Source organism: Salvelinus alpinus, chromosome 30, assembly GCF_045679555.1.
Source record: "Salvelinus alpinus chromosome 30, SLU_Salpinus.1, whole genome shotgun sequence".
NCBI classification, from domain to species: Eukaryota; Metazoa; Chordata; class Actinopteri; order Salmoniformes; family Salmonidae; genus Salvelinus; species Salvelinus alpinus.
In genome coordinates, this window is record NC_092115.1 from 1,375,932 (window position 1) to 1,399,815 (window position 23,884).

General features: G+C 44.7%; 1 protein-coding gene across 1 annotated transcript in view; it reads left to right on the forward strand.

Moving 5' to 3' along the window:
- LOC139559549 (dual specificity calcium/calmodulin-dependent 3',5'-cyclic nucleotide phosphodiesterase 1C-like) overlaps positions 1 to 23,884 on the forward strand; it is a 45,923-nt gene that overhangs the window by 1,643 nt on the left and 20,396 nt on the right. Inside the window, exons 3-6 of the mRNA XM_071375639.1 lie at positions 13,727 to 13,827; positions 14,205 to 14,333; positions 15,616 to 15,717; positions 17,255 to 17,375. Coding sequence (XP_071231740.1) covers positions 13,727 to 13,827; positions 14,205 to 14,333; positions 15,616 to 15,717; positions 17,255 to 17,375 — 453 coding nt within the window. The remainder of the gene's footprint in view (positions 1 to 13,726; positions 13,828 to 14,204; positions 14,334 to 15,615; positions 15,718 to 17,254; positions 17,376 to 23,884) is intronic.

The following is a 23,884-nucleotide window of genomic DNA, read 5'->3' on the forward strand; positions in this document are numbered from 1 at the left end:
GACGATCTTCATCAAATGACACTCCCAGGATTCAATGTTACACAATACATGTACGTTTTGTTCGATAAAGTTCATATTTATATCCAAAAACCTCCGTTTACATTGGCGCCATGTTCAGAAATGCCTCCAAACATCCAGAGAAATTGCAGAGCCACATCAAATAACAGAAATACTCATCATAAACTTTGATGAAAGATACATGTTTTACACAGAATTAAAGATAAACTTGTTCTTAATGAAACCGCTGTGTCAGATTTCAAAAAAGCTTTACGGCAAAAGCACAATATTCAATAATCTGAGTACAGCGTTCAGCCACCAAAGCAAGCCATACAGTTACCCGCCAAATTGTGGAATCAACAAAAGTCAGAAATAGCATTATAAATCTTCATTTACCTTTGCTGATCTTTGTCGGAATGCACTCCCAGGACTCCCACTTCCACAAGAAATGTTCGTTTTGTTCGATTACATATTTATGTCCAAATACCTCCATTTTGTTTTCGTGTTTAGTTCACTCTTCCAAAGTCACAATGCGCGAGCGCTAAATCCAGACGAAAAGTCAAAAGAGTTCCATTACAGTTTGTAGAAACATGTCAAACGATGTTTACAATCAATCCTTAGGGTCTTTTTATAATAAATCTTCAATAATATACCAACCGGACAAGAGCGTATTCATTTCAGAAGAAAAAGAAGGAACGGCGCCCCCGCCTGACCGCGCAGTAAACAACTCATTGGCCTCAGCCCAGTCCACTTGTTGAAACAGCTCTTATTTGACCCCCTTCCACAATAAATCAAATCAAATCAAATCAAATTTTATTTGTCACATACACATGGTTAGCAGATGTTAATGCGAGTGTAGCGAAATGCTTGTGCTTCTAGTTCCGACAATGCAGTAATAACCAACAAGTAATCTAACCTAACAATTCCACAACTACTACCTTATACACACAAGTGTAAAGGGATAAAGAATATGTACATAAAGATATATGAATGAGTGATGGTACAGAACGGCATAGGCAAGATGCAGTAGATGGTATAGTGTACAGTATATACATATGAGATGAGTAATGTAGGGTATGTAAACATAAAGTGGCATAGTTTAAAGTGGCTAGTGATACATGTATTACATAAAGATGGCAGAGTCAATGTGGGGTACCGGTACAGAGTCAATATGCGTGGGCACAGGTTAGTCAAAGTAATTGAGGTAGTATGTACATGTAGGTAGATTTATTAAATTGACTATGCATTGATAATAACAGAGTAGCAGCAGCGTAAAAGAGGGGCAATGCAAATAGTCTGGGTAGCCATTTGACTAGATGTTCAGGAGTCTTATGGTAGGGGAAATTATGGTCAGTCAAGAAAACTTTAAGCTTATCTCTCAATAAAAAAAACGTGCCAATACTTTGCCCCTTGATAACCAGCGCACTTCTGTATGTTGTAAACGCGTTACATGGTCGCTGCCCATATCATTGCATAGTGCAGAAAATACACGAGAGTTCAGGGGCCTTGCTTTAACAAAGTGAACCATTTTCACTGTAGTGTCAAAAACGTCTTTCAAGCTGTCAGGCGTTCCCTTGGCAGCAAGAGCCTCTCGGTGGATGCTGCAGTGTACCCAAGTGGCGTCTGGAGCACGCGTTACCTCTCCACTATGTCTCCCTGTCATGGCTTTTGTGCCATCAGTACAGATTCCACATTTTGACCACCAAAATTCATTTGATGTCACAAAGCTATCCAGTACTTAAAAAATATCCTTTCTTGTGAAAAAATGTTTTAAACAAAATTGTTTTGTTATTTTTTTAAATGTGAATCACATTTTTATTTTGGGATTACCTGCTGTAGAGGTTAAGGGCTTGTCAGGAAGTATTTCACGGTAAGGTGTACTACACCTATTGTATTCCGCACGTGACAAATACACTTTCATTTTATTTGAGAGGGTCAGTCTTTCACTGCAGTCTCTCCAAGTAGACGGGACAGAGGGTCAGTCTTTCACTGCAGTCTCTCCAAGTAGACGGGACAGAGGGTCAGTCTTTCACTGCAGTCTCTCCAAGTAGACGGGACAGAGGGTCAGCGATGTTGTTTTTCCCTGGTATGTGGACAACACAAAAGTCATAGGGTTGGCATCTCAGCACCCACCGTTTGATGCGAGTGTATGGCTTTGAGTGAGGACTGTAAATCGCCTGTAACACCTGATGATCAATCACTAGATCAAGTTCCCTGCCGTGTACATACAGGTGAACCCTTTCACCAGCCCAGACTATACATACAGGTGAACCCTTTCACCAGCCCAGACTATACATACAGGTGAAGCCTTTCACCGGCCCAGACTATACATACAGGTGAAGCCTTTCACCAGCCCAGACTATACATACAGGTGAAGCCTTTCACCAGCCCAGACTATACATACAGGTGAAGACTTTCACCAGCCCAGACTATACATACAGGTGAAGCCTTTCACCAGCCCAGACTATACATACAGGTGAAGACTTTCACCAGCCCAGACTATACATACAGGTGAAGCCTTTCACCAGCCCAGACTATACATACAGGTGAACCCTTTCACCAGCCCAGACTATACATACAGGTGAAGCCTTTCACCAGCCCAGACTATACATACAGGTGAAGACTTTCACCAGCCCAGACTATACATACAGGTGAAGCCTTTCACCAGCCCAGACTATACATACAGGTGAAGACTTTCACCAGCCCAGACTATACATACAGGTGAAGCCTTTCACCAGCCCAGACTATACATACAGGTGAACCCTTTCACCAGCCCAGACTATACATACAGGTGAAGCCTTTCACCAGCCCAGACTATACATACAGGTGAAGACTTTCACCAGCCCAGACTATACATACAGGTGAACCCTTTCACCAGCCCAGACTATACATACAGGTGAACCCTTTCACCAGCCCAGACTATACATACAGGTGAAGCCTCAAACTCTCAGTTTGTGAATATCTGCGTTCACACTCTGACAGAGTGCAACATAACAGACTGGATCCATTTCTCTGTGTTGTTCTTGCACAAGCACAGCTCCTAGGCCTGCTGGTCCTGCGTCTGCTATTACTTTTGTGGGAGCATTTTTGATAAAGTCAGTTCTCTGTCAATGTCTGAATTTCCTTCTTCTGTTCCAGTCCAAAGTGGAATGTTGTATCCTTCTTGGTTAACTTCTGTAGAGGCTCTGAGAGTGTAGAGAACTGGGGAATGAAACTACTGCGGTAGCTTGCTAACCCTAGAAAGCTACAAACCTCTGATGCAGCCTCTTGCTCCTTGGTCTCGACCACCGCTCTCATAGTCTTCCAGCTGTCCTCCTTGGTCTCGACCACTGCTCTCATAGTCTTCCAGCTGTCCTCCTTGGTCTCGACCACTGCTCTCATAGTCTTCCAGCTGTCCTCCCTGGTCTCGACCACTGCTCTCATAGTCTTCCAGCTGTCCTCTTTGGTCTCGACCACTGCTCTCATAGTCTTCCAGCTGTCCTCCTTGGTCTCGACCCTGCTCTCATAGTCTTCCAGCTGTCCTCCCTGGTCTCGACCACTGCTCTCTAAGTCTTCCAGCTGTCCTCCTTGGTCTCGACCCTGCTCTCATAGTCTTTCAGCTGTCCTCCTTGGTCTCGAACACTGCTCTCATAGTCTTCCAGCTGTCCTCCTTGGTCTCGACCACTGCTCTCATTGTCTTCCAGCTGTCCTCCCTGGTCTCGACCACTGCTCTCATAGTCTTCCAGCTGTCCTCCCTGGTCTCGACCACTGCTCTCATAGTCTTTCAGCTGTCCTCCCTGGTCTCGACCACTGCTCTCATAGTCTTTCAGCTGTCCTCCTTGGCCTCGACCACTGCTCTCATAGTCTTCCAGCTGTCCTCCCTGGTCTCCACCACTGCTCTCAGTCTTCCAGCTGTCCTCCCTGGTCTCGACCACTGCTCTCATAGTCTTTCAGCTGTCCTCCCTGGTCTTGACCACTGCTCTCATAGTCTTCCAGCTGTCTTCCCTGGTCTCGACCACTGCTCTCATAGTCTTCCAGCTGTCCTCCCTGGTCTCCACCACTGCTCTCAGTCTTCCAGCTGTCCTCCCTGGTCTCGACCACTGCTCTCATAGTCTTTCAGCTGTCCTCCCTGGTCTTGACCACTGCTCTCATAGTCTTCCAGCTGTCCTCCTTGGTCTCGACCACTGCTCTCATAGTCTTTCAGCTGTCCTCCTTGGTCTCGACCACTGCTCTCATTGTCTTCCAGATGTCCTTCTTGGTCTCGACCACTGCTCTCTAAGTCTTTCAGCTGTCCTCCCTGGTCTCGACCACTGCTCTCATAGTCTTCCAGCTGTCCTCCCTGGTCTCGACCACTGCTCTCATAATCTTTCAGCTGTCCTCCCTGGTCTCGACCACTGCTCTCATAGTCTTTCAGCTGTCCTCCCTGGTCTCGACCACTGCTCTCATAGTCTTCCAGCTGTCCTCTTTGGTCTCGACCACAGCTCTCTAAGTCTTTCAGCTGTCCTCCCTGGTCTCGACCACTGCTCGCATAGTCTTCCAGCTGTCCTCCCTGGTCTCGACCACTGCTCTCATAGTCTTTCAGCTGTCCTCCCTGGTCTCGACCACTGCTCTCATAGTCTTCCAGCTGTCCTCTTTGGTCTCGACCACAGCTCTCTAAGTCTTTCAGCTGTCCTCCCTGGTCTCGACCACTGCTCGCATAGTCTTCCAGCTGTCCTCCCTGGTCTCGACCACTGCTCTCATAGTCTTTCAGCTGTCCTCCCTGGTCTCGACCACTGCTCTCATAGTCTTCCAGCTGTCCTCCCTGGTCTCGACCACTGCTCTCATAGTCTTTCAGCTGTCCTCCCTGGTCTCGACCACTGCTCTCATAGTCTTTCAGCTGTCCTCCCTGGTCTCGACCACTGCTCTCATAGTCTTTCAGCTGTCCTCCCTGGTCTCGACCACTGCTCTCATAGTCTTTCAGCTGTCCTTCTTGGCCTCGACCACTGCTCATATAGTCTTCCAGCTGTCCTCCCTGGTCTCGACCACTGCTCTCATAGTCTTTCAGCTGTCCTCCCTGGTCTCGACCACTGCTCTCATAGTCTTTCAGCTGTCCTCCCTGGTCTCGACCACTGCTCTCATAGTCTTTCAGCTGTCCTTCTTGGCCTCGACCACTGCTCATATAGTCTTCCAGCTGTCCTCCCTGGTCTCGACCACTGCTCTCATAGTCTTTCAGCTGTCCTCCCTGGTCTCGACCACTGCTCTCATAGTCTTTCAGCTGTCCTCCCTGGTCTCGACCACTGCTCTCATAGTCTTTCAGCTGTCCTCCCTGGTCTCGACCACTGCTCTCATAGTCTTTCAGCTGTCCTCCCTGGTCTCGACCACTGCTCTCATTGTCTTTCAGCTGTCCTTCTTGGCCTCGACCACTGCTCTCATAGTCTTTCAGCTATCCTCCCTGGTCTCGACCACTGCTCTCATAGTCTTTCAGCTGTCCTTCTTGGCCTCGACCACTGCTCTCATAGTCTTCCAGCTGTCCTCCTTGGTCTCGACCACTGCTCTCTAAGTCTTCCAGCTGTCCTCCCTGGTCTCGACCACAGCTCTCATAGTCTTTCAGCTGTCCTCCCTGGTCTCGACCACTGCTCCCATAGTCTTCCAGCTGTCCTCCTTGGTCTCGACCACTGCTCTCATAGTCTTTCAGCTGTCCTCCTTGGTCTTGACCACTGCTCTCATAGTCTTTCAGCTGTCCTCCCTCGTCTTTACCACTGCTCTCATAGTCTTCCAGCTGTCCTCCCTGGTCTCGACCACTGCTCTCATAGTCTTCCAGCTGTCCTCCCTGGTCTCGACCACTGCTCTCATAGTCTTTCAGCTGTCCTTCTTGGTCTCGACCACTGCTCTCATAGTCTTTCAGCTGTCCTCCCTGGTCTCGACCACTGCTCTCATAGTCTTTCAGCTGTCCTCCCTGGTCTCGACCACTGCTCTCATAGTCTTCCAGCTGTCCTCTTTGGTCTCGACCACTGCTCTCTAAGTCTTTCAGCTGTCCTCCTTGGCCTCGACCACTGCTCTCATAGTCTTCAAGCTGTCCTCCTTGGTCTTGACCACTGCTCTCATAGTCTTTTAGCTGTCCTCCCTGGTCTCGACCACTGCTCTCATAGTCTTCCAGCTGTCCTCTTTGGTCTCGACCACTGCTCTCATAGTCTTCCAGCTGTCCTCCTTGGTCTCGACCCTGCTCTCAGAGTCTTTCAGCTGTCCTCCTTGGTCTCGAACACTGCTCTCATAGTCTTTCAGCTGTCCTTCTTGGCCTCGACCACTGCTCTCATAGTCTTTCAGCTGTCCTTCTTGGCCTCGACCACTGCTCTCATAGTCTTCCAGCTGTCCTCCTTGGTCTCGACCCTGCTCTCATAGTCTTTCAGCTGTCCTCCTTGGTCTCGAACACTGCTCTCATAGTCTTTCAGCTGTCCTTCTTGGCCTCGACCACTGCTCTCATAGTCTTTCAGCTGTCCTCCCTGGTCTCGACTACTGCTCTCATAGTCTTTCAGCTGTCCTCCTTGGTCTCGACCACTGCTCTCATAGTCTTTCAGCTGTCCTCCCTGGTCTCGACCACTGCTCTCATAGTCTTTCAGCTGTCCTCCCTGGTCTCGACCACTGCTCTCATAGTCTTTCAGCTGTCCTCCCTGGTCTCGACCACTGCTCTCATAGTCTTCCAGCTGTCCTCCTTGGTCTCGACCACTGCTCTCATAGTCTTCCAGCTGTCCTCCCTGGTCTCGACCACTGCTCTCATAGTCTTTCAGCTGTCCTCCCTGGTCTTGACCACTGCTCTCATAGTCTTTCAGCTGTCCTCCCTGGTCTCGACCACTGTTCTCATACTCTTCCAGCTGTCCTCCTTGGTATGGACCACTGCGCTCATAGTATTTCAGCTGTCCTCCCTCGTCTTTACCACTGCTCTCATAGTCTTCCAGCTGTCCTCCCTGGTCTCGACCACTGCTCTCATAGTCTTTCAGCTGTCCTCCCTGGTCTCGACCACTGCTCTCTAAGTCTTCCAGCTGTCCTCCTTGGTCTCGACCCTGCTCTCATAGTCTTTCAGCTGTCCTCCTTGGTCTCGAACACTGCTCTCATAGTCTTTCAGCTGTCCTTCTTGGCCTCGACCACTGCTCATATAGTCTTCCAGCTGTCCTCCCTGGTCTCGACCACTGCTCTCATAGTCTTCCAGCTGTCCTCCTTGGTCTCGACCACTGCTCTCATAGTCTTCCAGCTGTCCTCCTTGGCCTCGACCACTGCTCTCATAGTCTTTCAGCTGTCCTCCCTGGTCTCGACCACTGCTCTTATAGTCTTTCAGCTGTCCTCCCTGGTCTCGACCACTGCTCTCATAGTCTTTCAGCTGTCCTCCCTGGTCTCGACCACTGCTCTCATAGTCTTCCAGCTGTCCTCCTTGGTCTCGACCACTGCTCTCATAGTCTTCCAGCTGTCCTCCCTGGTCTCGACCACTGCTCTCATACTCTTCCAGCTGTCCTCCTTGGTCTCGACCACTGCTCTCATAGTCTTCCAGCTGTCCTCCTTGGTCTCGACCACTGCTCTCTAAGTCTTCCAGCTGTCCTCCCTGGTCTCGACCACTGCTCTCATAGTCTTTCAGCTGTCCTCCTTGGCCTCGACCACTGCTCTCATAGTCTTCCAGCTGTCCTCCCTGGTCTTGACCACTGCTCTCATAGTCTTCCAGCTGTCCTCCCTGGTCTCGACCACTGCTCTCATAGTCTTTCAGCTGTCCTCCTTGGCCTCGACCACTGCTCTCATAGTCTTTCAGCTGTCCTCCCTGGTCTCGACCACTGCTCTCATAGTCTTTCAGCTGTCCTCCCTGGTCTCGACCACTGCTCTCATAGTCTTCCAGCTGTCCTCCTTGGTCTCGACCACTGCTCTCATAGTCTTCCAGCTGTCCTCCTTGGTCTCGACCACTGCTCTCATAGTCTTCCAGCTGTCCTCCTTGGTCTCCACCACTGCTCTCAGTCTTCCAGCTGTCCTCCCTGTTCTCGACCACTGCTCTCATATTCTTCCAGCTGTCCTCCTTGGTCTCGACCACTGCTCTCATAGTCTTTCAGCTGTCCTCCCTGGTCTCGACCACTGCTCTCATAGTCTTCCAGCTGTCCTCCCTGGTCTCGACCACTGCTCTCAGTCTTCCAGCTGCCCTCCCTGGTCTCGACCACTGCTCTCATAGTCTTCCAGCTGTCCTCCCTGGTCTCGACCACTGCTCTCATAGTCTTCCAGCTGTCCTCCTTGGTCTCGACCACTGCTCTCATAGTCTTTCAGCTGTGGGACCGATGCTCTTCTGTGAGAGTAGCATGTCCATAAACACCAACTTGTCCATGTTGAACTGACACCGCTCTGAGTTGCAAGTCAGTGCACACTTATTCATCCTGTTGACGATGTCATCCAATATTTTCTCCATCCCCTCGATGCCTGCGGGTGCTGTTGTGATTTCATGTTGATACCTTTAGCTCGCCGATGAAACTCCAAATATGTGTATCCCATTATGCACTGCAAACGTTGCAAACGTTGCCTCTAGCGCTATGCCTCTCAACTCGTGTTAGCTCCAACTGATGGTAGCCCCATTTAAGATCCAGTTTACTGAACTTGACAGACCCATTCATTCCTTGCAGAAGTTCATCTACTGTAGGGATTGGCTACCTGCCACGTTTGATTGCTGTGTTTGCTTGTCTCATGTCCAGACAGTCTTATGTCGCCGTCTTGTGTATCACCATCCACTACCGGATTCACCCACGGTGTGGCACCATCCACTACCGGATTCACCCACGGTGTGGGACCATCCACTACCGGATTCACCCACGGTGTGGGACCATCCACTACCGGATTCACCCACGGTGTGGCACCATCCACTACCGGATTCACCCACGGTGTGGCACCATCCACTACCGGATTCACCCACGGTGTGGTACCATCCACTACCGGATTCACCCACGGTGTGGTACCATCCACTACCGGATTCACCCACGGTGTGGGACCATCCACTACCGGATTCACCCACGGTGTGGCACCATCCACTACCGGATTCACCCACGGTGTGGGACCATCCACTACCGGATTCACCCACGGTGTGGGACCATCCACTACCGGATTCACCCACAGTGTGGTACCATCCACTACCGGATTCACCCACGGTGTTGGACCATCCACTACCGGATTCACCCACGGTGTGGCACCATCCACTACCGGATTCACCCACGGTGTGGGACCATCCACTACCGGTTACCACTGTGTGGCACCATCCACTACCGGATTCACCCACAGTGTGGCACCATCCACTACCGGATTCACCCACAGTGTGGCACCATCCACTACCGGATTCACCCACGGTGTGGGACCATCCACTACCGGATTCACCCACAGTGTGGCACCATCCACTACTGGATTCACCCACAGTGTGGCACCATCCACTCTCTCCAGTCCACAGCTTCTCTCAGGTGGAATGGTACACACCTACGGGTCTGTGTTACTGGTACACAGCTTCTCTCAGGTTGAATGGTACAAACCTACGGGTCTGTGTTACTGGTACACAGCTTCTCTCAGGTTGAATGGTACAAACCTACGGGTCTGTGTTACTGGTACACAGCTTCTCTCAGGTTGAATGGTACAAACCTACGGGTCTGTGTTACTGGTACACAGCTTCTCTCAGGTGGAATGGTACAAACCTACGGGTCTGTGTTACTGGTACACAGCTTCTCTCAGGTGGAATGGTACAAACCTACGGGTCTGTGTTACTGGTACACAGCTTCTCTCAGGTGGAATGGTACACACCTACAGGTCTGTGTTACTGGTACACAGCTTCTCTCAGGTGGAATGGTACACACCTACAGGTCTGTGTTACTGGTACACAGCTTCTCTCAGGTGGAATGGTACACACCTACGGGTCTGTGTTACTGGTACACAGCTTCTCTCAGGTGGAATGGTACAAACCTACGGGTCTGTGTTACTGGTACACAGCTTCTCTCAGGTGGAATGGTACAAACCTACGGGTCTGTGTTACTGGTACACAGCTTCTCTCAGGTGGAATGGTACACACCTACAGGTCTGTGTTACTGGTACACAGCTTCTCTCAGGTGGAATGGTACAAACCTACGGGTCTGTGTTACTGGTACACAGCTTCTCTCAGGTTGAATGGTACAAACCTACGGGTCTGTGTTACTGGTACACAGCTTCTCTCAGGTGGAATGGTACACACCTACAGGTCTGTGTTACTGGTACACAGCTTCTCTCAGGTGGAATGGTACAAACCTACGGGTCTGTGTTACTGGTACACAGCTTCTCTCAGGTGGAATGGTACACACCTACAGGTCTGTGTTACTGGTACACAGCTTCTCTCAGGTGGAATGGTACACACCTACAGGTCTGTGTTACTGGTACACAGCTTCTCTCAGGTTGAATGGTACAAACCTACGGGTCTGTGTTACTGGTACACAGCTTCTCTCAGGTGGAATGGTACAAACCTACAGGTCTGTGTTACTGGTACACAGCTTCTCTCAGGTGGAATGGTACACACCTACAGGTCTGTGTTACTGATGTTACATGTCGGTTGATCTTCTTTGTGTAGCTTACCCACCCCTTCAAACAACTTGGGTACTGCTGTTTTATCACTGCTGCTATGTCAACACCCACTTTTAGCACACCCAGTTTAATGCCCGTCTCTTTACCAACGGCTCTCCGCGTCCACATTTCACATTGAACTCAGCCTGTGTGCTGTGCTTGTCTGTCTTTATTTGGCATGTGAAAACCCCTTTTACTGGCAATGGCTCGCTTGATCAAATCAAATCAAAATGTATTTGTCAAATGCGCCGAATACAACAGGTGTAGACCTCACAGTGAAATGCTGAATACAGCAGGTGTAGACCTTACAGTGAAATGCTGAATACAGCAGGTGTAGACCTCACAGTGAAATGCTGAATACAACAGGTGTAGTAGACCTCACAGTGAAATGCTGAATACAACAGGTGTAGACCTCACAGTGAAATGCTGAATACAACAGGTGTAGTAGACCTCACAGTGAAATGCAGAATACAACAGGTGTAGTAGACCTCACAGTGAAATGCTGAAAACAACAGGTGTAGTAGACCTTACAGTGAAATGCTGAATACAACAGGTGTAGTAGACCTTACAGTGAAATGCTGAATACAACAGGTGTAGTAGACCTTACAGTGAAATGCTGAATACAACAGGTGCAGACCTTACAGTGAAATGCTGAATACAACAGGTGTAGTAGACCTCACAGTGAAATGATGAATACAACAGGTGTAGTAGACCTCACAGTGAAAGGCTGAATACAACAGGTGTAGACCTTACAGTGAAATGCTGAATACAACAGGTGTAGTAGACCTCACAGTGAAATGCTGAATACAACAGGTGTAGGTAGACCTTACAGTGAAATGCTGAATACAACAGGTGCAGACCTCACAGTGAAATGCTGAATACAACAGGTGCAGACCTTACAGTGAAATGCTGAATACAACAGGTGCAGACCTTACAGTGAAATGCTGAATACAACAGGTGTAGTAGACCTCACAGTGAAATGCTGAATACAACAGGTGTAGTAGACCTCACAGTGAAATGCTGAATACAACAGGTGTAGTAGACCTTACAGTGAAATGCTGAATACAACAGGTGTAGTAGACCTTACAGTGAAATGCTGAATACAACAGGTGTAATAGACCTCACAGTGAAATGCTGAATACAACAGGTGTAGTAGACCTCACAGTGAAATGCTGAATACAACAGGTGTAGTAGACCTTACAGTGAAATGCTGAATACAACAGGTGCAGACCTCACAGTGAAATGCTGAATACAACAGGTGTAGGAGACCTTACAGTGAAATGCTGAATACAACAGGTGTAGTAGACCTTACAGTGAAATGCTGAATACAACAGGTGTAGTAGACCTTACAGTGAAATGCTGAATACAACAGGTGTAGTAGACCTTACAGTGAAATGCTGAATACAACAGGTGTAGTAGACCTTACAGTGAAATGCTGAATACAACAGGTGTAGTAGACCTCACAGTGAAATGCTGAATACAACAGGTGTAGTAGACCTCACAGTGAAATGCTGAATACAACAGGTGTAGTAGACCTTACAGTGAAATGCTGAATACAACAGGTGTAGTAGACCTTACAGTGAAATGCTGAATACAACAGGTGTAGTAGACCTCACAGTGAAATGCTGAATACAACAGGTGTAGTAGACCTTACAGTGAAATGCTGAATACAACAGGTGTAGTAGACCTTACAGTGAAATGCTTACTTATGAGCCCCTAACCATCAATGCAGTTTAAATACGGATAAGAATAAGAAATAAAAGTAACAAGTAATTAAAGAGCAGCAGTAAAATAACAATAGCGAGACTTTATACAGGTTGATTCCGGTACAGCGTCAATGTGCGGGAGCACTGGTTAGTTGAGGTATAATGTACATGTAGGTAGAGTTATTAAAGTGACTATGCATTGATGATAACAACAGAGAGTAGCAGCGGTGTGGGGGAGGGGGGGTTGGGGGGGCAATGCAAATAGTCTGGGTAGCCATTTGACTAGATGTTCAGGAGTCTTATGGCTTGGGGGGTAGAAGCTGTTGAGAAGCCTGATGTTCAGCAGTCTTATGGCTTGGGGGGTAGAAGCTGTTTAGAAGCCTCTTGGACCTAGACTTGGCGCTCCGGTACCGCTTGCCGTGCGGTAGCAGAGAGAACAGTCTATGACTATGTTGGCTGGAGTCTATGTACATTTTTATATGACATTTATGATATTTATGACAGAACAGGAGACTGATAGAACAGGAGACTGATAGAACAGGAGGCTGATAGAACAGGAGACTGATAGAACAGGAGACTGATAGAACAGGAGACTGATAGAACAGGAGGCTGATAGAACAGGAGACTGATAGAACAGGAGACTGATAGAACAGGAGACTGATAGAACAGGAGACTGATAGAACAGGAGGCTGATAGAACAGGATACTGATAGAACAGGATATAATGTTCAACTGACTGATAGGCTGATAGAACAGGAGACTAATAGAACAGGAGACTGATAGAACAGGAGACTGATAGAACAGGAGACTGATAGAACAGGAGACTGATATAACAGGAGGCTGATAGAACAGGAGGCTGATAGAACAGGATATAATGTTCAACTGACTGATAGAACAGGAGACTGATAGAACAGGAGACTGATAGAACAGGAGACTGCTAGAACAGGAGACTGATAGAACAGGAGACTGATAGAACAGGAGACTGATAGAACAGGAGACTGATAGAACAGGAGACTGATAGAACAGTAGGCTGATAGAACAGGAGGCTGATAGAACAGGAGACTGATAGAACAGGAGACTGATAGAACAGGAGACTGATAGAACAGGAGGCTGATAGAACAGGAGACTGATAGAACAGGAGACTGATAGAACAGGAGACTGATAGAACAGGAGACTGATAGAACAGGATATAATGTTCAACTGACTGATAGGCTGATAGAACAGGAGACTGATAGAACAGGAGACTGATAGAACAGGAGGCTGATAGAACAGGAGGCTGATAGAACAGGAGACTGATAGAACAGGAGACTGATAGAACAGGAGACTGATAGAACAGGAGACTGATAGAACAGGAGGCTGATAGAACAGGAGACTGATAGAACAGTATGTAATGTTCAACTGTTACGTTTGTCATTTCCACACCCTCTTCTCCCTTTCTTTTCTTTCTTTATGGTCTCTTTCTACGGTGTCTGTTGGACGCAGCATTGGTTGACCGAGCTAGAGATCTTTGCGATGATCTTTGCAGCAGCGGTTCACGACTACGAACACACTGGAACCACCAACAATTTCCACATCCAGACCAGGTAATAGATGACTGATCTAACAGATCCAGACCAGGTAATAGATGACTGATCTAACAGATCCAGACCAGGTAATATATGACAGATCTAACAGATCCAGACCAGGTAACTGATGACTGATCTAACAGATCCAGACCAGGTAACTGATGACTGATCTAACAGATCCAGACCAGGTAATAGATGACTGATCTAACAGATCCAGACCAGGTAATAGATGACTGATATAACAGATCCAGACCATCTAACGGGTCCATCCCAGGTCTGAATCAGTCCCTGATTAGAAAGAGACGATGAAAGCCACACAGAGTTAAATATGATAGTAATTCAGTGTATCTCAATTGAAGAAAAGATGTTATGTGACACTATGAACGTGTCTCCAGATCAGACACAGCGATCCTGTACAATGACCAGTCTGTCCTAGAGAGCCACCATGTCAGTGCTGCATACCGCCTCCTACAGGACGATGATGAGATCAACATACTATACAACCTGTCTAAAGACGACTGGAGGTGAGACATTAATAACATGTAATAAACATGTAATAGGAGTAATGGAGTGTAATAACATGTAATAGGAGTAATATGAGTGTAATAACATGTAATAGGAGTAATATGAGTGTAATAACATGTAATAGTAGTAATATGAGAGTAATAACATGTAATAGGAGTAATATGAGTGTAATAACATGTAATAGTAGTAATATGAGTGTAATAACATGTAATAGGAGTAATATGAGTGTAATAACATGTAATAGGAGTAATATGAGTGTAATAACATGTAATAGTAGTAATATGAGTGTAATAACATGTAATAGGAGTAATATGAGTGTAATAACATGTAATAGGAGTAATATGAGTGTAATAACATGTAATAGTAGTAATATGAGTGTAATAACATGTAATAGGAGTAATATGAGTGTAATAACATGTAATAGGAGTAATATGAGTGTAATAAACATGTAATAGGAGTAATATGAGTGTAATAACATGTAATAGGAGTAATATGAGTGTAATAACATGTAATAGGAGTAATATGAGTGTAATAACATGTAATAGGAGTAATATGAGTGTAATAACATGTAATAGGAGTAATATGAGTGTAATAACATGTAATAGGAGTAATATGAGTGTAATAAACATGTAATAGGAGTAACAGGAGTGTATTAACATTTAATAGGAGTAGTAGGAGAGTAATAACATGTAATAACATGTAATAGGCATGTATTAATATGTAATTGTAGTAATAGGAGTGTAATAACATGTAATAGGAGTGTAATAACATGTAATAACATATTCCACGTTTTATTAGTTGTGAAGGACATGAATGGCATACGTCCAATGAAATGCTTACTTGCAGGTTCCTTCTCGACAATGTATGTATGTCTCCCCAGAGAGCTGAGAGGTCTGGTAGGAGAGATGGTTCTGACTATAGACATGTCCTGCTCCTCTCTCTAACCCTAACCTGTCTGTCTGTCTGTCTGTCTGTCTGTCTGTCTGTCTGTCTGTCTGTCTGTCTGTCTGTCTGTCTGTCTGTCTGTCTGTCTGCCTGCCTGCCTGCCTGCCTGCCTGCCTGCCTGCCTGTCTGTCTGTCTGTCTGTCTGTCTGTCTGTCTGTCTGCCTGCCTGCCTGCCTGCCTGCCTGCCTGCCTGCCTGCCTGTCTGTCTGTCTGTCTGTCTGCCTGCCTGCCTGCCTGCCTGTCTGTCTGTCTGTCTGTCTGTCTGTCTGTCTGTCTGTCTGTCTGTCTGTCTGTCTGTCTGTCTGTCTGTCTGTCTGTCTGTCTGTCTGTCTGTAGAGAGCTGAGGGGCCTGGTGGTACAGATGGTTCTGGCTACAGACATGTCCTGCCACTTCCAGCAGCTGAAACATATGAAGAACTTTCTCCAGCAACCGGAGGGGTGAGACTTAACAGCCTCCCGATCTTCTATTCATCTAAATCTCCTCCCCCATTCCTGTCCTCTCCTCTGTCACCACTGTCCTGATCCTCTATTAGTTCCTGTCCTCTCCTCTGTCACCACTGTCCTGATCCTCGATTAGTTCCTGTCCTCTCCTCTGTCACCACTGTCCTGATCCTCTATTAGTTCCTGTCCTCTCCTCTGTCACCACTGTCCTGAACCTATTAGTTCCTGTCCTCTCCTCTGTCACCACTGTCCTGACCCTCTATTAGTTCCTGTCCTCTCCTCTGTCACCACTGTCCTGATCCTATTAGTTCCTGTCCTCTCCTCTGTCACCACTGTCCTGACCCTCTATTAGTTCCTGTCCTCTCCTCTGTCACCACTGTCCTGATCCTCTATTAGTTCCTGTCCTCTCCTCTGTCACCACTGTCCTGATCCTATTAGTTCCTGTCCTCTCCTCTGTCACCACTGTCCTGATCCTATTAGTTCCTGTCCTCTCCTCTGTCACCACTGTCCTGATCCTATTAGTTCCTGTCCTCTCCTCTGTCACCACTGTCCTGACCCTCTATTAGTTCCTGTCCTCTCCTCTGTCACCACTGTCCTGATCCTCTATTAGTTCCTGTCCTCTCCTCTGTCACCACTGTCCTGACCCTCTATTAGTTCCTGTCCTCTCCTCTGTCACCACTGTCCTGATCCTTTATTAGTTCCTGTCCTCTCCTCTGTCACCACTGTCCTGATCCTCGATTAGTTCCTGTAACCTTCAGCCGTGACTAGCGATCAGTCAACATGATGTTTGTTGAGCTGCTGTATTAAGACTGGGTCTGAGTGAGAGATACATGTTGAGTGACATTGATGGAACTTATTCACCTTGAACACATATACACACAGACACAGACACAGGCACAGACACAGACACCCAGAGAAACTCTATTAATCCAGGGTTGTGATTTGTCCCATATATGTGGAGTAGAATGAAACATTGTGCCAACCACTGCTGCCCTGGGTAAAGTGCTGCAATGACACACAGACAGACAGACGGACGGACGGACGGACGGACGGACTGGCGGGCGGGCGGACGGACATATTGACTGGCGGGCGGACGGACGGACGGACAGACAGTGGTAATATTCAAAAAGATTCCCAGTCAGCAGATTTCAGAAATAAAGAGTCCAAGTCATTCTGATGCAACATTCTGGATGAACTTCGACCTTGTCATAGTTACAACACATACAGACTGACTGCTGAACTCTGACCTTGTCATTGTTACAACACATACAGACTGACTGCTGGGATGTCATGGATTTACCCTTCTATCTCTCTGTATCTCCTACTCCAGAATTGAGAAACCCAAAGCCCTATCTCTGCTGTTAACTATCTAACCGTGTGTGTGTGTGTGTGTGTGTGTGTGTGTGTGTGTGTGTGTGTGTGTGTGTGTGTGTGTGTGTGTGTGTGTGTGTGTGTGTGTGTGTGTGTGTGTGTGTGTGTGTGTGTGTGTGTGTGTGTGTGTGTGTGTGTGTGTGTGTGTGTGTGTGTCCACCAGGATTGATAAACCCAAAGCCATGTCTCTGCTGCTCCATACAGCTGATATCAGCCACCCAGCTAAGACATGGGACCTACACCACCGCTGGACAGCATCTCTTCTGGAGGAGTTCTTCAGACAGGTAACCTCTAACCTCTAACCTCTAACCCTACACCACCGCTGGACACTTATAGGGTTCTAGTTTATTATGCTGTGTTGACAGGTCTTATAGGGTTCTAGTTTATTATGCTGTGTTGACAGGTCTTATAGGGTTCTAGTTTATTATGCTGTGTTGACAGGTCTTATAGGGTTCTAGTTTATTATGCTGTGTTGACAGGTCTTATAGGGTTCTAGTTTATTATGCTGTGTTGACAGGTCTTACAGGGTTCTAGTTTATTATGCTGTGTTGACAGGTCTTATAGGGTTCTAGTTTATTATGCTGTGTTGACAGGTCTTACAGGGTTCTAGTTTATTATGCTGTGTTGACAGGTCTTATAGGGTTCTAGTTTATTATGCTGTGTTGACAGGTCTTATAGGGTTCTAGTTTATTATGCTGTGTTGACAGGTCTTATAGGGTTCTAGTTTATTATGCTGTGTTGACAGGTCTTATAGGGTTCTAGTTTATTATGCTGTGTTGACAGGTCTTATAGGGTTCTAGTTTATTATGCTGTGTTGACAGGTCTTATAGGGTTCTAGTTTATTATGCTGTGTTGACAGGTCTTATAGGGTTCTAGTTTATTATGCTGTGTTGACAGGTCTTATAGGGTTCTAGTTTATTATGCTGTGTTGACAGGTCTTATAGGGTTCTAGTTTATTATGCTGTGTTGACAGGTCTTATAGGGTTCTAGTTTATTATGCTGTGTTGACAGGTCTTATAGGGTTCTAGTTTATTATGCTGTGTTGACAGGTCTTATAGGGTTCTAGTTTATTATGCTGTGTTGACAGGTCTTATAGGGTTCTAGTTTATTATGCTGTGTTGACAGGTCTTATAGGGTTCTAGTTTATTATGCTGTGTTGACAGGTCTTATAGGGTTCTAGTTTATTATGCTGTGTTGACAGGTCTTATAGGGTTCTAGTTTATTATGCTGTGTTGACAGGTCTTATAGGGTTCTAGTTTATTATGCTGTGTTGACAGGTCTTATAGGGTTCTAGTTTATTATGCTGTGTTGACAGGTCTTATAGGGTTCTAGTTTATTATGCTGTGTTGACAGGTCTTATAGGGTTCTAGTTTATTATGCTGTGTTGACAGGTCTTACAGGGTTCTAGTTTATTATGCTGTGTTGACAGGTCTTACAGGGTTCTAGTTTATTATGCTGTGTTGACAGGTCTTACAGGGTTCTAGTTTATTATGCTGTGTTGACAGGTCTTATAGGGTTCTAGTTTATTATGCTGTGTTGACAGGTCTTATAGGGTTCTAGTTTATTATGCTGTGTTGACAGGTCTTATAGGGTTCTAGTTTATTATGCTGTGTTGACAGGTCTTACAGGGTTCTAGTTTATTATGCTGTGTTGACAGGTCTTACAGGGTTCTAGTTTATTATGCTGTGTTGACAGGTCTTACAGGGTTCTAGTTTATTATGCTGTGTTGACAGGTCTTATAGGGTTCTAGTTTATTATGCTGTGTTGACAGGTCTTATAGGGTTCTAGTTTATTATGCTGTGTTGACAGGTATTATAGGGTTCTAGTTTATTATGCTGTGTTGACAGGTCTTACAGGGTTCTAGTTTATTATGCTGTGTTGACAGGTCTTACAGGGTTCTAGTTTATTATGCTGTGTTGACAGGTCTTACAGGGTTCTAGTTTATTATGCTGTGTTGACAGGTCTTACAGGGTTCTAGTTTATTATGCTGTGTTGACAGGTCTTATAGGGTTCTAGTTTATTATGCTGTGTTGACAGGTATTATAGGGTTCTAGTTTATTATGCTGTGTTGACAGGTCTTATAGGGTTCTAGTTTATTATGCTGTGTTGACAGGTCTTATAGGGTTCTAGTTTATTATGCTGTGTTGACAGGTCTTATAGGGTTCTAGTTTATTATGCTGTGTTGACAGGTCTTACAGGGTTCTAGTTTATTATGCTGTGTTGACAGGTCTTATAGGGTTCTAGTTTATTATGCTGTGTTGACAGGTATTATAGGGTTCTAGTTTATTATGCTGTGTTGACAGGTCTTATAGGGTTCTAGTTTATTATGCTGTGTTGACAGGTCTTATAGGGTTCTAGTTTATTATGCTGTGTTGACAGGTCTTATAGGGTTCTAGTTTATTATGCTGTGTTGACAGGTCTTATAGGGTTCTAGTTTATTATGCTGTGTTGACAGGTCTTATAGGGTTCTAGTTTATTATGCTGTGTTGACAGGTCTTATAGGGTTCTAGTTTATTATGCTGTGTTGACAGGTCTTATAGGGTTCTAGTTTATTATGCTGTGTTGACAGGTCTTATAGGGTTCTAGTTTATTATGCTGTGTTGACAGGTCTTATAGGGTTCTAGTTTATTATGCTGTGTTGACAGGTCTTATAGGGTTCTAGTTTATTATGCTGTGTTGACAGGTCTTATAGGGTTCTAGTTTATTATGCTGTGTTGACAGGTCTTATAGGGTTCTAGTTTATTATGCTGTGTTGACAGGTCTTATAGGGTTCTAGTTTATTATGCTGTGTTGACAGGTCTTACAGGGTTCTAGTTTATTATGCTGTGTTGACAGGTCTTACAGGGTTCTAGTTTATTATGCTGTGTTGACAGGTCTTACAGGGTTCTAGTTTATTATGCTGTGTTGACAGGTCTTATAGGGTTCTAGTTTATTATGCTGTGTTGACAGGTCTTATAGGGTTCTAGTTTATTATGCTGTGTTGACAGGTCTTATAGGGTTCTAGTTTATTATGCTGTGTTGACAACACTTACAGGGTTCTAGTTTATTATGCTGTGTTGACAACACTTACAGGGTTCTAGTTTATTATGCTGTGTTGACAGGTCTTACAGGGTTCTAGTTTATTATGCTGTGTTGACAGGTCTTATAGGGTTCTAGTTTATTATGCTGTGTTGACAGGTCTTATAGGGTTCTAGTTTATTATGCTGTGTTGACAACACTTATAGGGTTCTAGTTTATTATGCTGTGTTGACAGGTCTTATAGGGTTCTAGTTTATTATGCTGTGTTGACAGGTCTTACAGGGTTCTAGTTTATTATGCTGTGTTGACAGGTCTTACAGGGTTCTAGTTTATTATGCTGTGTTGACAGGTCTTACAGGGTTCTAGTTTATTATGCTGTGTTGACAGGTCTTATAGGGTTCTAGTTTATTATGCTGTGTTGACAGGTCTTATAGGGTTCTAGTTTATTATGCTGTGTTGACAGGTCTTATAGGGTTCTAGTTTATTATGCTGTGTTGACAGGTCTTACAGGGTTCTAGTTTATTATGCTGTGTTGACAGGTCTTACAGGGTTCTAGTTTATTATGCTGTGTTGACAGGTCTTACAGGGTTCTAGTTTATTATGCTGTGTTGACAGGTCTTACAGGGTTCTAGTTTATTATGCTGTGTTGACAGGTCTTATTAGGGTTCTAGTTTATTATGCTGTGTTGACAGGTCTTATAGGGTTCTAGTTTATTATGCTGTGTTGACAGGTCTTATAGGGTTCTAGTTTATTATGCTGTGTTGACAGGTCTTATAGGGTTCTAGTTTATTATGCTGTGTTGACAGGTCTTATAGGGTTCTAGTTTATTATGCTGTGTTGACAGGTCTTACAGGGTTCTAGTTTATTATGCTGTGTTGATAGGTCTTACAGGGTTCTAGTTTATTATGCTGTGTTGACAGGTCTTATAGGGTTCTAGTTTATTATGCTGTGTTGACAGGTCTTATAGGGTTCTAGTTTATTATGCTGTGTTGACAGGTCTTATAGGGTTCTAGTTTATTATGCTGTGTTGACAGGTCTTATAGGGTTCTAGTTTATTATGCTGTGTTGACAGGTCTTATAGGGTTCTAGTTTATTATGCTGTGTTGACAGGTCTTATAGGGTTCTAGTTTATTATGCTGTGTTGACAGGTCTTATAGGGTTCTAGTTTATTATGCTGTGTTGACAGGTCTTATAGGGTTCTAGTTTATTATGCTGTGTTGACAGGTCTTATAGGGTTCTAGTTTATTATGCTGTGTTGACAGGTCTTATAGGGTTCTAGTTTATTATGCTGTGTTGACAGGTCTTATAGGGTTCTAGTTTATTATGCTGTGTTGACAGGTCTTATAGGGTTCTAGTTTATTATGCTGTGTTGACAGGTCTTATAGGGTTCTAGTTTATTATGCTGTGTTGACAGGTCTTATAGGGTTCTAGTTTATTATGCTGTGTTGACAGGTCTTATAGGGTTCTAGTTTATTATGCTGTGTTGACAGGTCTTATAGGGTTCTAGTTTATTATGCTGTGTTGACAGGTCTTATAGGGTTCTAGTTTATTATGCTGTGTTGACAGGTCTTATAGGGCTCTAGTTTATTATGCTGTGTTGACAGGTCTTATAGGGTTCTAGTTTATTATGCTGTGTTGACAGGTCTTATAGGGTTCTAGTTTATTATGCTGTGTTGACAACACTTACAGGGTTCTAGTTTATTATGCTGTGTTGACAACACTTACAGGGTTCTAGTTTATTATGCTGTGTTGACAGGTCTTATAGGGTTCTAGTTTATTATTCTGTGTTGACAACACTTACAGGGTTCTAGTTTATTATGCTGTGTTGACAACACTTACAGGGTTCTAGTTTATTATGCTGTGTTGACAGGTCTTATAGGGTTCTAGTTTATTATGCTGTGTTGACAGGTCTTATAGGGTTCTAGTTTATTATGCTGTGTTGACAGGTCTTATAGGGTTCTAGTTTATTATGCTGTGTTGACAACACTTACAGGGTTCTAGTTTATTATGCTGTGTTGACAACACTTACAGGGTTCTAGTTTATTATGCTGTGTTGACAGGTCTTATAGGGTTCTAGTTTATTATGCTGTGTTGACAGGTCTTATAGGGTTCTAGTTTATTATGCTGTGTTGACAACACTTACAGGGTTCTAGTTTATTATGCTGTGTTGACAACACTTACAGGGTTCTAGTTTATTATGCTGTGTTGACAGGTCTTACAGGGTTCTAGTTTATTATGCTGTGTTGACAGGTCTTACAGGGTTCTAGTTTATTATGCTGTGTTGACAGGTCTTACAGGGTTCTAGTTTATTATGCTGTGTTGACAGGTCTTATAGGGTTCTAGTTTATTATGCTGTGTTGACAACACTTATAGGGTTCTAGTTTATTATGCTGTGTTGACAGGTCTTACAGGGTTCTAGTTTATTATGCTGTGTTGGCAGGTCTTACAGGGTTCTAGTTTATTATGCTGTGTTGACAGGTCTTACAGGGTTCTAGTTTATTATGCTGTGTTGACAGGTATTATAGGGTTCTAGTTTATTATGCTGTGTTGACAGGTCTTACAGGGTTCTAGTTTATTATGCTGTGTTGACAGGTCTTACAGGGTTCTAGTTTATTATGCTGTGTTGACAGGTCTTATAGGGTTCTAGTTTATTATGCTGTGTTGACAGGTCTTACAGGGTTCTAGTTTATTATGCTGTGTTGACAGGTCTTATAGGGTTCTAGTTTATTATGCTGTGTTGACAGGTCTTACAGGGTTCTAGTTTATTATGCTGTGTTGACAGGTCTTACAGGGTTCTAGTTTATTATGCTGTGTTGACAGGTCTTACAGGCTTCTAGTTTATTATGCTGTGTTGACAGGTCTTATAGGGTTCTAGTTTATTATGCTGTGTTGACAACACTTACAGGGTTCTAGTTTATTATGCTGTGTTGACAACACTTACAGGGTTCTAGTTTATTATGCTGTGTTGACAGGTCTTATAGGGTTCTAGTTTATTATGCTGTGTTGACAGGTCTTATAGGGTTCTAGTTTATTATTCTGTGTTGACAACACTTACAGGGTTCTAGTTTATTATGCTGTGTTGACAACACTTACAGGGTTCTAGTTTATTATGCTGTGTTGACAGGTCTTATAGGGTTCTAGTTTATTATTCTGTGTTGACAACACTTACAGGGTTCTAGTTTATTATGCTGTGTTGACAACACTTACAGGGTTCTAGTTTATTATGCTGTGTTGACAGGTCTTATAGGGTTCTAGTTTATTATGCTGTGTTGACAGGTCTTATAGGGTTCTAGTTTATTATGCTGTGTTGACAGGTCTTATAGGGTTCTAGTTTATTATGCTGTGTTGACAACACTTACAGGGTTCTAGTTTATTATGCTGTGTTGACAACACTTACAGGGTTCTAGTTTATTATGCTGTGTTGACAGGTCTTATAGGGTTCTAGTTTATTATGCTGTGTTGACAGGTCTTATAGGGTTCTAGTTTATTATGCTGTGTTGACAACACTTACAGGGTTCTAGTTTATTATGCTGTGTTGACAACACTTACAGGGTTCTAGTTTATTATGCTGTGTTGACAGGTCTTATAGGGTTCTAGTTTATTATGCTGTGTTGACAGGTCTTATAGGGTTCTAGTTTATTATGCTGTGTTGACAACACTTACAGGGTTCTAGTTTATTATGCTGTGTTGACAACACTTACAGGGTTCTAGTTTATTATGCTGTGTTGACAGGTCTTACAGGGTTCTAGTTTATTATGCTGTGTTGACAGGTCTT